This window comes from Taudactylus pleione, unplaced genomic scaffold, assembly GCF_031769625.1.
Source record: "Taudactylus pleione unplaced genomic scaffold, aTauple2 ptg000128l, whole genome shotgun sequence".
In the NCBI taxonomy this organism is placed as follows: domain Eukaryota; kingdom Metazoa; phylum Chordata; class Amphibia; order Anura; family Myobatrachidae; genus Taudactylus; species Taudactylus pleione.
In genome coordinates, this window is record NW_028284530.1 from 13,092,527 (window position 1) to 13,106,960 (window position 14,434).

General features: G+C 44.5%; 1 protein-coding gene across 5 annotated transcripts in view; it reads right to left on the reverse strand.

The window, feature by feature from the left end:
- The window catches only part of ZC3H7B (zinc finger CCCH-type containing 7B), a 158,927-nt gene that overhangs the window by 116,570 nt on the left and 27,923 nt on the right, over positions 1 to 14,434 (reverse strand). For all 5 annotated transcript variants that reach the window (XM_088472740.1, XM_088472743.1, XM_088472741.1 and 2 more), the window contains one exon: positions 2,640 to 2,837. In XM_088472740.1, the coding sequence (XP_088328866.1) occupies positions 2,640 to 2,837 (198 nt within the window). The remainder of the gene's footprint in view (positions 1 to 2,639; positions 2,838 to 14,434) is intronic.

The window sequence follows — 14,434 nt, forward strand, 5'->3', positions numbered from 1 at the left end:
TAGATATTAATAAAATAGTAGTCTTTAAGTTATATGATTTACTGGTATTTAATATCAATGTATGTTAATATATTGCTTCTTTCTAACAAATATCTATCACCCTACATCCAGAAGATTACTCTATCACACATTAACACCACAACCATTATACCCATGGTTGCATAAAATTGAGTTTTTTTAAAAAAAAATCAAAAATGGATTTGATTTAAATAGGTTTTTTTATTAAAAAAAATTGAAATAAACATTTAAAAATGTAAAATGTTTACTTAAAAAAATAAAAAATCCTATTTAATTCCAAAAATTCTCACTTAAATCAAATAAATCAATTTTTATTTTTTTAAATCCGATTTTTATCTAATCAATACCTATTAGCACCTTGTACAACCATCTCTCCAGATTACTACCCAACCATTACCATAACAGTTTTTATCTAACAAATACCTATCACACCGCACTATACCTTTCCAGTTTACTACTCTATTACAAACTAATACCGCAACCATAATTAAAAACTACACTCATATTTTTTCCCCTCAAATCATTTCCAAGTAGACTTTACTTTCCTCTTAGCTCCTTTTAAAAATCACAATGCAATACATCAGATTCCCTCTAAGAAGTGCTCAGGTTTACCTCACAATCAACTACATTTAAAAGCAATACTGGATGGTATTTCAGCATCTGATGTTAAAAATTAACAATATGCACTATTCAATAGTTACAACTCTAAAATATTATCACACTTGCCAGTCTATATCCTTTTAAAATGTTACATCCAATTGTATTAAACGCATACTGGAAACTGTTGCCAGCTTGTATCCTTTTTAACTGTTATATTTAACTGTATTAAATGCATACTTTTAAAAATTGTTACATTCAACTGTATTAAAGGCATACTGAAACTATGCTGCGATACAGACACATAATCCTCTAATTAGAGAGAATAAACGGGTCCACCTGATAACCAAGTAAATGACTGACACCAGGCACAACCATTAAGAAAATGAGGACTCCTATAAAAGAAAGATCGACAGACAGCCTATCAAAACTGACCTGATGAAGATCACCGCCATTCTGGAGATTGAAACGCGTTGGCCAAAACAGCAGCACCTATTGCACTGCCTAACACACTTCCCCTTGAGACCCGTCTGGCTTTGAGCTCAGCTAAGCTTCGGGGACGCCGGGGAGCCAAGTACTAACCGCGATTCGGAGAAGGAGACCGAGACGACCACGCCACTTACAACGCCTGTCCGTGTCTCACTTATTCCAATCCAGACACTGGAGACACATAAAAGACCAGGCGGCCGCCTGAAATAGACTCAGGTAAGAGCCGAAGCAAAAGTATATCCTTTTAGATACTACGCAGGCTCACATCGAAGCAATACTGTAACACAGACTCCATTGTGCTTCAATTAGGAACAGAAAGAAACAAAACCTCTATGTGCTTATAACATTTTTTTTATTCACTTCAGGTCTTTCAAATAAGCATAATACCCTGTGCACAAGGAAATAAGTGAACTCTTTATACCACATATGGTGAACATTATTAACCTGCTTCATATTTTTGATGATTTATTATTCATATGCATAATTCTGAACTTATACCCACGTGATATATTCTTTTGTCAATTTCTATGTTTAGTTTTAAATGTTTATTTTCATGTGTTAAATACCATACGTTTTAAAGATATTACTCTCATATGAAACCATAATTTAATTAATTTTTACTACTATTAAACATCATATACGCTATACTCTCTTTCCATTTTATTACACTCACTAAGAGGTATATTATTCACAATTTCAAATTTTTTTTATACTTGCGCCAGCATAAATACAACCTTCTATAACAGGAAAAGCCTGTCTTCCCCTATGGTGTGGACCCCAAGGACATGGTCATTACATGACAGCGCGCGGCTGCTGGAGCGATTTGTGCCGAGCTTCTGAGACCTGCTGCAGAAGTCACCAACCCAGTCGCCGGTGCCACCAGCGCTGGGGTCGTTGGAGCGGCGGTGACTGCATCCTATAGGACCCCCTCCACTGCCCGCTCTTGTAATAAAAAATAATTTATTGTATTTTTAAATATCTTGTAACAGGGGCCACTTTAAATAAGCCCCCACAAACAGGTGCCATTCCTGTTAGGCAATCAGTAGCGTTCCTGTTCGGCAATCAGTATCTGGGCACCAAATAGTTACTGATTTCTCCCTCTCCAGGCTACACCCAGAGTGATCTTTTCCCCCGTAGTGGAGGAAGAAGAAAGTGATTAGAATGAATGAAGACTTGTGTGATGATAATTCAATAAAGTAGTTAGCTTGAAATATCACTATAATCCAATAATCTTTTCTAAGGGGTACCAACAAATCTGTTAAAATATTTTAGAAGAATAAGTAATAAATATATGTTTTCAGTTTCTTCGCTTTTTTTTTTTTTTTTTTTAGGACATCGCAAAAGCACGCAGGTATACAATGAGGCAATAGCTTTTCATTTGATTAGTTTTCAGGAGGAATGAAGCATTGTTTTGATGAGCTGTAAGGGTAACAACAAATTTTTCCACATCTGTATTTATAAGCAACAGAAGAGCAGACTAGACAAGTAGAATAACAAAATTAGTAAATTACTTTGCAGCTTGTGCAGACACTCACCATAGAATAATAGCAGCAGGATCGGTTTACAAACAGCCGCCACACCAGCTCTAGGGAAAGGACCAGTTCTTCAGATGCTGCATACTCAGACACTGTAAGTCCTTCCGTGTATTGCCCCAATGCCAGTTTCACTTTGCTTTCAAGGTACAGCTCATTGCCTTCTGTAAAAAGGTTTTCAACCAGCTCCTGTAGGAAATTCTGAATACAAGAATGGAAAGAGTAAAATATAATAAATATATATAAAAAATAAATAAATTAGGGAGCAAAGTGTATTCCTACCGCTACTTCATTACTACTGCAACAAGAGAGTTCAGAGGCAACAGCTTAGGTTATAAAAACAATAACGTCAGTGCTCTGGTTCTTCTCTGAGCGAACAGACAGACAGATGCAATCATAGAGAATTGATCACAATACTAAACATAAGTAGGTGCTGACACTTCAAAAGCTCATCGCACCACAGACATTTGTTGTTCCATATCTGGTGTTGACAATGGCTGGGGGAGAGCAGAGTGCTAATAACCATACATTTATAAAGGTAAAAGCATTGAATGGGGCAGATAGCTGCTGTCCAGATTTACAATTATTAGTACTTAAAACCACTGCCTATAATACAAAAAAAAAATAAGCTATGGAAAATAGCAGTCTGTGACAAGAGCAGGGTACTCAGCACTGTACAAAAGGATACCGTCCTATCAAAGACCAACCCAGAGCATTAACTCCATAATCGCTTTTTCAAAATGGATAGCAGCGTTGGGACCAAATGTCACAGACAGAGTAAGGGACATTAGTGATGGAGGCAGTTTGAAAGTGCACATCACCTGACAAGAACCTTAAGAAGAATGAACCAGCAAGAGTAGCGGCTAAACCACACCGAAAACGAAGTATGTTTGAGTGAGATAGGTAGGTGTGTAATAAAGTTCTACTTTAGACGGTGTGTGTGTGTGTAGTGTGTTTTTTTAACTACTTAATTTACAGTGGAGATACGGGTTCCGGCTGCCTGCTGGCACTTGTAGTTCCACTAGTGCCAAAGGGCAGGCATGCTTGCACCTGTAGTTCCACCGTAAAAAACAATCATTTTGAACTATTTTCCACATTATTACCCCTGTAACCACCGCTCCAGGGGTGCGGTGAAAAGCCCTGGGCTTCAGCCTAAGCTTGGGGTTTTGGCAAAGGGGAACCCTTCTTGGGAGTGTCCCCACCTCCCCTGAGATCCCCGGCTTGGGGTGCGAATGCTTTGGCCATGGAGCTCCGGTGATAGGGTCTCCTGGCTGTGGCATTACACCCCGGTCGGTTTGGGTCCGGTGCTGGTTTTAAATATAGGTGGACAGCCAGGTACTGGTTTCTGGCTGAGCAGTCCGGAGCAGGTTATGTCTTTTGGGAGGGGGACCCTACGTAATTTTTTAAAAACATTTAACCCCTTTTTTTTTTTTTACACAAGTAGACCACACAAGCAGCCTTCACATATGTGGCTGGAAACCGGCCACACGTAGGTGAAATATCCACTGTGGCACTAAAAGGGTTAACTCCCGTTCTGCGGCACCATATTTGCAATATACAGGTGCTAAGCACCCATTGTAAATGTATAGCTGGGAGCCGGGTGTTAAATGTATTTTTAACGTATTGTGGCCAGGTAATTGGGAGAGCCCCAGCAATTTGAGATGGCAGGGCTAGGAGAGGCACTTGCTGTACTGCAGAGTGCTGTAGGCCTGGGTGAGCAGCGCTCAATATCACCAGCACTGAAAGAGTTAAAGCCCCAGCATGGACACAGTTTAAAAGCACAAACACTGCACATGGTTTATAAAAAAAAAACTGTATTAATATACACATTTTGCGGTAGAGCACTGCATCTGATAGCAATGCATTGGTATATAAAGCAGAGTATATATTTAATAGTGTATAAAATGTTTTTGTATTTAATGCGTGTTTAAATGCACTTCTTGGCTATGCCTGTATAAGACATGACCATCTTCTGTGACTGCAGAAAATTAGATGCTAATTGTCATTTCCTAGCAGGAGGTCTGATGAATAGAAAGACCTGTGAACTCCAGGTGAGACATGGATAGTAGTTCTCTGTGTGATGGTGTGAAGAGAGTCAAGTGGCCAAATCTTCCTTTGATATGGACCTGAGATTGTCTCTTATGTGTCCGCACTTTTGGGTAAAAAAATGTTGTTTTTCACGATTCCCTGCACATTGCAGGAAGACGAAAGCGAATACTATTGCTGGCTATTCTACATTGAAACATTTATTACAGTGTCAAAATATCTAAGGATGAAAGTAAATTACCAGTTCCTGTGGGATGTGAGTTGTAATTACACTTGGGATAGATGGTCTGGTTGGTTTAAAAGACCAACTGTGGGAGGATTTCACCATGCTGTATTATGTTTTATTATATACATGGCCTTTGTATGTGTACATCTTTGTGTATCTTTGGAAGATCAAGACTGCTGTATCATCTATGTATGCTGTACCCCCTTGAAGCTAAAGGAAAGAGTCTTTTTCAAGGCTGTCAGCAATAAACATCTTTGCCTATTCGACTGTATCTGCATTCTATGACCAACAGAATTGCACAAAATGCTATTCCATTCTCCACTGGGCATGCACAGTACTACGAGACTCCATACGCAACAGCATAGCGCGACTACAGTAGCAGGGTGTTACATGGCGTATAGAGCGCCACACACCACTTTCTTGAGATCCCATGTGTAGCCCCCGGAAGCCGGCAGCGCCACAATGTGTGGCTTAAAATGCACAGTCAGTTTGTAATCCAAAAGAATCCCTCTTTCACTCAGGTCCCACTACTGGTTTTTAAGTCATGAAATCACTACAGTACTGTATCTAAGGCTGGGACAGCGCCGAAAGTGACGCAAGTGTGCGGCTTAAACCGCACAGTCAGTTTGTAATCCAGAGACCCATCTTTCAAACAGAGCCCACTTCTACTGTACTGTAGTTTCTAAGAAATGAAATCACTACAGTATCTACAGTAAGTCATGAAATCAGTACATTACAGTGTATGAGTGCCGCAGCTGGGACAGCGCCAAATGTGCAGTGCCGCAAGTGTGCAGAATAAAATGCAGTCAGTGACGTCTGGGTAGCGAAACTACTACAGTGGTTTCTCTGCAATAACTACTCTACAGTATGTGATTGGTTCGCCTGTCACAGCTTACTGTTCTATTGTACTGTATTATGTAGTGCCTTAATGTAGTTTTAATCAGTGAAGCACTTGGCACCTAGTGGTGAAGCTGTGTATTGCATGCCGTGGATGTTGTTAAGCCTCACTGCGCCACACTGCACTACTCTAATTCCGCGATTTACAGGCCTATATGGCGCGCTATGAGCAACAAACTAGCTGGGCCCATCTGTAGAATGGAGAAACCTACCCCATTTAATGAGAGCCATGGACAAAGATACGCAATTGCATGAAACAATGATGAAGGTACATAGGATCAAGGAGGCAGACTGGTCTATGTATCTAGAACCGAGCCTGGCAGGGGAAGTGCAGGAAACATACTATACCCCAAGTCCTCTAGCTTACAATCAGTATAGGGATGTATGACAAGCGCTCCTGAATCAATTCGCAATCACAACAGACATATACTGGACATACACAGAAAAGGGCCAAATCAGACTCATATGGAGTTCTCAACTCAACTGCAATTAGTCTGCACCAATTGGGAAGAGGTCAAGGGGTGTTCAAGACATGGAAAGCTTCCAAAACAAATCAAAGAACAAATGCTACAAAGGGTACCTGCAGAAATCCACAAGTGGGTGGTGGTCATAAGGCCAGAATAGGGAGCACACTTAATTGATTCATTTATACTCATGGCCCAAGTACACTTCAACTGGGGACAAGAGAAGGTGTTTGCAGAAGTAGATATGCTGGAGGGTTTAACCGCAAATTATTTATTGGGTAATTATTTGAGGCATGGATTAATCAACCAAATTGTGCACAAGCTGGTGTATGAAGGAGCAATGTATCATCACATGCTGCAAGTAACTGCACAACGTTGTTCGCATTATTACGTATTACATTATACGATGTGTACGATCGTTCCAATCCGCGTCGGAACAATATATCGTACAATATATTGTATAGTGGGTACAGTCTATACTCAACTTTACTTTACTTACATTCACAGCTCACCTTGCAATGCATGCAGCTTTAGTTTTTCCTGTTTTGAACAAACTTTTTTGTTTTCAGAACAGAGAACAAACACTGCTGTTGATGGTCTGTTTTTCTTCTTCCTTCACTAGGGCGCTCAGGGATGACAATGGGTGTAGCCTGGAGAGGAGAGTCTGGGAACCAATCCATTAATGAAATTACCCACAAGCCCAGAATCCCTTCTCCTCTATACCACACCATCAGTCACTGGACCTCAGTTTTAAGTTTGGTGCCAAGGCAGGAGCTGGGCACCTTTTTAAGGGTGGGGGATATATTAGTGGTCCCCCCATATTTTATTAATTTTATTTTGTAATAATGTTTTTTTCTACTTCGATAGGGCAGTGTACGGCGTCCTACAGGATAGCCCCACTGCCGCTCCACCGCCAGTGGCCGCAGCACTAGCAACTGGGTCAGTGACTTCGGTCGCGGACTACCAGATATCAGGAGCCGCGGGCCGCAGCCGGCGCTCATTGGGGGATGTCAGGTAAGACGGCTCCCTGCTTGCGGTGCTGGCAGTGAGGGGCTCCCGGTCTAACCGCGCTCACCACTAGACCACCAGGGATTTAATAATGAAGCAGGGGCTGCTTTATAGCAGAGACGGCCATGTTCCCTGTGGGTTATTCCAGAAGGGAAAGGCTGGCGCTTACCTGTTCCTTCCTCCCCCAGCCCTGGGGCACACTTTCCCTATGTGGCCAGTAAGCCCCAGGCAGATCCTCCATTCTCTACTCCCCCTCAAGAACGCCATTTTAGCTATAGCTTGCCTCAGTGTTGGTGAGACAAATAGGGCTCCTGTCTCCTCTGTTAGCCTGCTCCCAGCAGCTACACTACATTCCTTGCTCCTTCCTGCTCCATTTGGCTGGTTTGTTGAGCTATTGCCCACATTCTGCATTGAGTTGTTTGAGTATGCAAGTATTTTTCCTTCTATCTGTGCCGCTGTGGCTGGTCACTGATGGAACATCCCTTGCAGGGGCGAGTACAGCTTACGCATAATATATATATCTATCTTGTACAAGAAGTATATTTATATATTATACAAGTATATACTTATACAGATTCAGAACTCTCACAGCATGAGACTGCTGTCACTCACAAAATGGTGGAGCTGCTAATTCACAGAATTGTGTGCTCATTGGAATACATACATGCAGTCTATGCAACTAATGTCTGAGTAGTTATGTGGCACACATCCCAGTCAGTGCCCACAATATTCCCATTCTCACAACAATCCCACTAGGTTGCAACATCCTTCTCACTCCATACATCTCATTTAAAATACACCTTCAGCTCCCTAACTGCTAAAACTATTATACTCTGTCTATATGCATGTAGACTTTCTTCCCGTATACACCTTCATGCTGCCCTATCTACCCCAATCCCTACTGCTGTGTGGTCTCCCAAATGTGCTAGTCTATATTCCCTCATCCGCACCAATCTGTCTTTCCCCATCCGCACCGCCCTGTCTTCCTGCATCCATGCCAATCTGTTTCCTAACATCTGCACCACTGCCTTCCCCCCGAGCCACAGCACTCTCATCTTCCCCTCATCCTTGCCACCCTTTCTTCATCCTTCTGCACCACTCTGTCCCCTCCAACCGTGCCACTGTCTCCCCCCCATCCGCATCGATTTGTTTACCCCAATCCCTACTATTGTGTGTTCTCCCATCTGTGCTAGTCCATATTCTCTCATCTGCACCAATCTGTCTTTACCCATCTGCGCTGTTGTCTTCCCAGGTCTTTGCCACTCTGTACCACTCCATACACATCGCTCTGTCCACCCAAACCGTACCACTCTGTTTCCCCCCCCATCCACACGGTTGTCTCCACCCCCATCCGCACAATTGTTTTCCACCCATTTGCATCACTTTGTTCCCTCCCCCCATCCGCATCATTTTTTTCCACCCATCTGAATCTCTTTGGTTCCCCCCATCTCTACGGCTTAATCTTCCCTCTCCATGCCTTTCTGTCTGCCCCATCTACCCCGATCTCTCTCCTCCCCCATCCACATCACTCTTATCCCATCTACGCAGCTCTATCTTCTGCTTAGACCTCAGTTGCATAGACTGCATGTGTGTATTCCAATGGGCACACAATTCTGTGAATTAGCAGCTCCACCATTTTGTGAATGACAGCAATCTCATTCTGTGAGAGTGCTGAATCTGTAGTTAATCACAGGGTGTGATGGCATACCATATCTGTATTGTGCAAGGAACACGTCCATTAAGGAGTCAGCCTTAATGATCGGGATTTCATTGCTATTTTAAGTGGCAGAAATTCAGTAGGTTTTGTGAAAATTCAGATCATGTCTAAGAAGCCTTAATGGGACATGTGAAAAGTTTTTTTATCTATGGAATTTCATTGCTTTTTTAAAATCAACTATCAGGGTTTGGAGGAGCAAACCGGGCCACCTGCAGGGGAGAAGGGCAACAAAATGGTATACTAGCGCAGGTAGAGGGGCCGGCACACAGGAAGTGGTTTGGGGGTGCAGAGTGAGTGAGAGACGGCTGCAGGGGCGGGTTGCAGCCATGCGGGGCAGTTGCGAGCTCACCAGTGCTGGGCATGCATCTGAGAAAAGAGAGATCTATCTATGCATCTATGTTGAAAATTTTAAATATGTATAAAACCACAAGTACAAGCATGCAGGGCATTAGAGCCCACTGGCACCTGTAAAGAAAATATTAAAATAAACACAATACACTTTATTATTGTAATATATTTTATTTTACTGAGTCTTCACCTGGGGGATGGCGGCCTTTAAGTTCTTTTGCATGGTCGCAGCCACGCCAGGGCTTTGGCATCTTCGCCTGGTGGGCGCCAACCCGCCAGGGTTTCGGCGTCTTCGCCTGGGGTGTGGCAGTCAATTAGCTCTTGTGTGCAGCTGCCACCTACCGGGGCTTCAGGTGTCCTTTTCACCTAGTGGGCGGAAGCCTTTAAGCTTTTTTTGGCGTGGCTGTCGACCCACTAGGACTTCCGGGGTCTTCTTTTTTTCAGCATTTTCACTGCTCCCTCTCGGCCGTCGAACTGCCATGCTGCCTCCTCGCACTTATGATCTACATCATTTAGCTCTGTCCTCTGTTATTTGTCAGAGGATCAAAACGAGTTTTGGGACGCAGGGATACTTAATGCCACGCCCCTCCCTAAGGCTATTTCTCCCTGCCAAAGAACATGTGGTTTATACACACCAATGGGAGATAAGCATATAATCCTCTATAGGACAGAAGATATGTCCATATAATTAGAATATAAGTAAGTGGGTTAAATATCCTTATTATATTATATAAGAGATCGGTTTGCCTCCATGTGTGTTTTATATAAAACGTAATTTTGTATTAAGGATAAAATATGTCAATGCTTTGTAGATTTTAAGGGCATGAGTGATGCAATTACACTCAGCGGAAATGAATTAATTTTAATGAGAGGCACTATTTAAGAGGCACATTTGAGAGACCCCAGACACCTTGAAAAAGCTGCCAGAGGCAGTGAAACGCGTTGGTGTAACACCAGGACTCAGGCATCATCTGCACCAGCATTTGCACTTCATCTGGAAACCCATTATTGTTGGGACATGGGGCCTGATGCTGTCCGCTCGCAAGTGGGTCGATGTTATGCACTGAGCATGCGCACGACGGAGGGAGCTCCGTCGTGCGCATGCGCCAGACGCGACGAGCGAAGGAAAGTCCTTCGCTCGTTGTGTCTGATCAAAGGGGGCGTGCTGTCGATGTTGATTGACAGCACACCCCCTTTGGTGGGCGTGCCTCCCTGACGGGGGCGTTCCCACGGGAACGCCTCCAGTCAGAAGCTGGCCCACTGACATCACTAGTGATGTCAGTGGGAGTGATTTTGGCTCTGATAGAGCCAAAATCACTCCGGAGCTTGCGGTTGAAAACCTCAACCGCAGGCTCCGGCTCGCAGTTTCGATGGTCGCGATGGTCACGACCATCGCGGCCATCAAAATGCACGCTCGTATAGGCTGTGGGTGGTGACCCACAGCTATACGAGCGTCCAGGAGGACGCTCCATTTTCATGGAGGGAGGCCCTCATTCAGAACGTGCGCTCTGCTCAGAGCGTACGGCTCTGAATGAGGGCCATAGTCCTTATTTGAGAAATTGATGATCTTCAGCCTGCTATCAGGAACCATGGACACTGACCTGTGACTTTGAGCATTTTTCTTCTCAGCCCACCGCCACTACGAATATTGGACCACGCCTCAGAGACTCACAGAGGTAATATTTGTCCGTGCAGGAGGGTCCATGCGGTGAGGACAATTATGTGCTCAGTCTTTTAGTGGATTTCCTTTTTCGGCTGACTGTTTCACCCAGTCCCAATTACGGAACTCATTCCAGTGCTAAACAATTGGTGCGGTCTATTTTGCATTGCCTGATATAGGTGTATATTGAGGACATCAAGTCTACATTAATTTTTCGACATGCATGTCTATTTTTTATCTTAAATAGTGCCTTTTTATACTATCTTTATTATTATTTTTATTGTCAATTTTCTTTATATATAATTTTCATACTTGCAAGTAACAATTATAGGTTGAATGTTATTTAGTGTTATTTTATGTGATTTATGTGCTTTTGGTATTACCCAAATAAATGATTCAAAGATTTAGCGCTACTTTTTATATTTAAATTTCTGGTTCATCTAAGGGACTGACTATCCCTTTTTTAGCAGCTGCTTAGAGAGACCACCCTGTAAGCGCCGGTGTTATTTATTTATATTTGCTTGCCTCCTCGCACAGACTTATATAAGCCAGCCGAGGGGGTGGGACGATGATGTCGCGAGCAGTGATTGGCTCACGGTGGCCATCTTTGAAATCCAAAAATGGCGCAGAGGCGCCATTTTTTAAATGTGCTCCGTTGCGGAACTATGCAGAATGGCTGGATCTTCTCGGATAGAGGCCCGTTGCCATTGCTCGCATCTCCACCAGATTCCTCCGCTGACTCCCGCACCGCTGCCAGGACCACATTTGGCTAACTCCCCGTCGCCGCTACCATTGCTGGTTCCCGTTGTCGATAACCCCCGCAAAGGACAGCCATCTTGGTGCACCCAGGTGAAGCCACAGAGAGTACACCTCTCTGCTGGAGGCACCTACTGAGGATGCGCAACAAGTTGAAGCTCCCGAACTGTATAATGGTGCATTTGTGAGGTAATAGTTTAAAACTGTAACTTTGTAATTTACCTGAACCTCAAAAGCACTTACCCTGGAACAATAGCTACCTAATAATACAAACCCCAAGTTTAATTCGCTCTGTACCCTGACTTATGCCTTCCCAAAAATCCCCCATAGAGAACAGCAGAAAAGTGGTCCTAATTGAGTGTCGGAAATACCAGTTGGAACTTTAGATTGTTCCCCTAAATTTTTTATTTTTTTACCCTGAAATTCGGCATGCAGCACCGAGCGACAGTTCAACCCCCCCATGCCAAATTTGAGCTCGGAACCTCCACTAGCTTTTGAGGTGTAGCCCTTTAAACACCATGCCCCCCCCTCCCCCCCCAGGAATTCTCTATGAGAGAATTCAGTTTGTTGCAGTTCAGCCTTACTATAAGGGTATGACTGTGCCCTTATAATACCAGTATATACCAGCACTACAAAAGCCCCTTGTTTGCCTACACCTTACTGACTAGTTTGATGTGTAGAGATTTCTGCGACTTACAGCATGTCCAGAAATAACACTACTAAGGAGACTGGCGCTACAGCAATGTGCACGTGTAAACAGTGTCTTACTGTCATTTCTTTTCAGGATCTGGAGCATGATGGCCTGTGTGTTAATTGCTTTTGGGACCTACAACAGCTAACTTTGCCTAAGGTTTCTAGTCAAGAACCAGCTTGGATGTCTAGTCTGACATAGCAAATGTCACAATTTGTAGACCGTATGTCCGTGCCGATGCCACCTGCCTCTGTGCCACAGCTTCCCATGGCATAGTCACCCTGGATGCAAACTTTTGCCCAGTCTGTCAAGGGCTTAGCTCAGGTGTTCATGTCCTTTCAGTAGATGCTTGATAGGGATAGGTCTCCTAGGCATAGGCCTGGTCCACGCGCAAGTTCCACTCCGTTATCTGGTGGGGGTCGGATTCAGAGGTTTCCTCAGATGTTTAGGCTAGCGCCTCCATTGCTTCAGACGTGGAGACGTCTTCTGTCCTAGAGGAGACTAGGAGCTAGATGCGAACGCTCGTCCCAGTGTATGCAAATTCGTGACGGCATGGCAGGCGAACGCACTGCAAGGCATAAGCACGCCCACTATGTCTTGGCATGCGATCGCTTTGTGTATGCAGACGACCACCAACCTGTCTCAAGACGCCCACTAGCGCACGTCCACTCCATCAGAAGCGAACGCAGCGCTAGAGGTTGACTATATCCTACCTTAAGCACTGAGATCACTTCAGTGTGAAATACAACGAGGTGTGACGTGTACTATGATGCTGCCGGTTAATTATGCACTCCTCTGAAACTGCTTTATTGCACGCCTGCGTTTACATCTACACTCCCCAGTTTCTAATGGCCAGCCTCTGTTACCATCCACAAACGGCTTCTCCTGTCACTCATTCTGCTGGGCTGTCCATGCTCGACAGGTGAACGCTTCCAGATCTTTTGCAGTGGTTTGCGCACACGCAATGCGATGCGTATGCACAATGCGAACTATCGGCAGCTATGAGTGAACGCTTCTTAGCTTCCGGGTCTGAAAAGGGCCCGATTTCTCCTGTAGACGTAGAAGCTCTTATTAGAGCAGTTAAATCTATTGTACTAGTGAAGGAATCGGAGCAGCCACATAGATCCAAGGCACCTGTTTTTAAAAGGCAGAAAAAGGCGAAATTTCCGTCTTCTACACAGCTAGAAGATCTCCTGGCGGAGGAGTGGACCCTAGTAAACGATTTCAAGTTTCTAAGCGTATTGCTACCTTTTACCCTCGCTCAGCTGCGGATAGGGCCAAGTGTGTCTTCCCCCCTGGTGGATGCCACATTACTCGACTTATCAGGTCATCCCTCCTACCTATCCCAAATACGGCATCTCTCAAAGATCCTACAGATAAGAAATTCTCCAGTTTCCCAAGGACCATTTATGGGAATGCAGGGCTTTGGCTTGTCCAGCCCTTGCATCGGCTTGGGAAGCTAAAGCTGTGGGCCACTGGGCAGACTCTTTGGAGGAAGGTCTTACCTCGGGCACACACAGAAGTGACTTAGGGGGTCATTCAGACCCCCTCGAGCGCAGTCCGCTCACAAGTGAGTCGATGTTCCCCACTGCCATGCACACGACGGAGGGAGCTCCGTCGTGCGCATGCGCGAGACCCGGCGAGCGACGGGCTTTCCATCGCTCGGGGTCTCGCACCAAAGGGGGCGTGCTGTCGATGTTGATTGACAGCACGCCCCCTTTGGTGGGCGTGCCGGGGGCGTGCCTGCCAGACGGAGGCGTTCCCAAGGGAACGCCTACCGTCTGAAGCCTGCCCCACTGACATCACTAGTGATGTCAGTGGGAGTGATTTTGGCTCTGATAGAGCCAAAATCACTCCTGGCCTTGCGGCTGGGAAACCCGACCGCAGGGTTTCCCTCGCAAGTCCGATGGTCGCGATGGTCAAGACCATCACGACCATCTTTTTGCACGCTCGTATATGCTGTGGGTGGTGACCCACAGCTATAC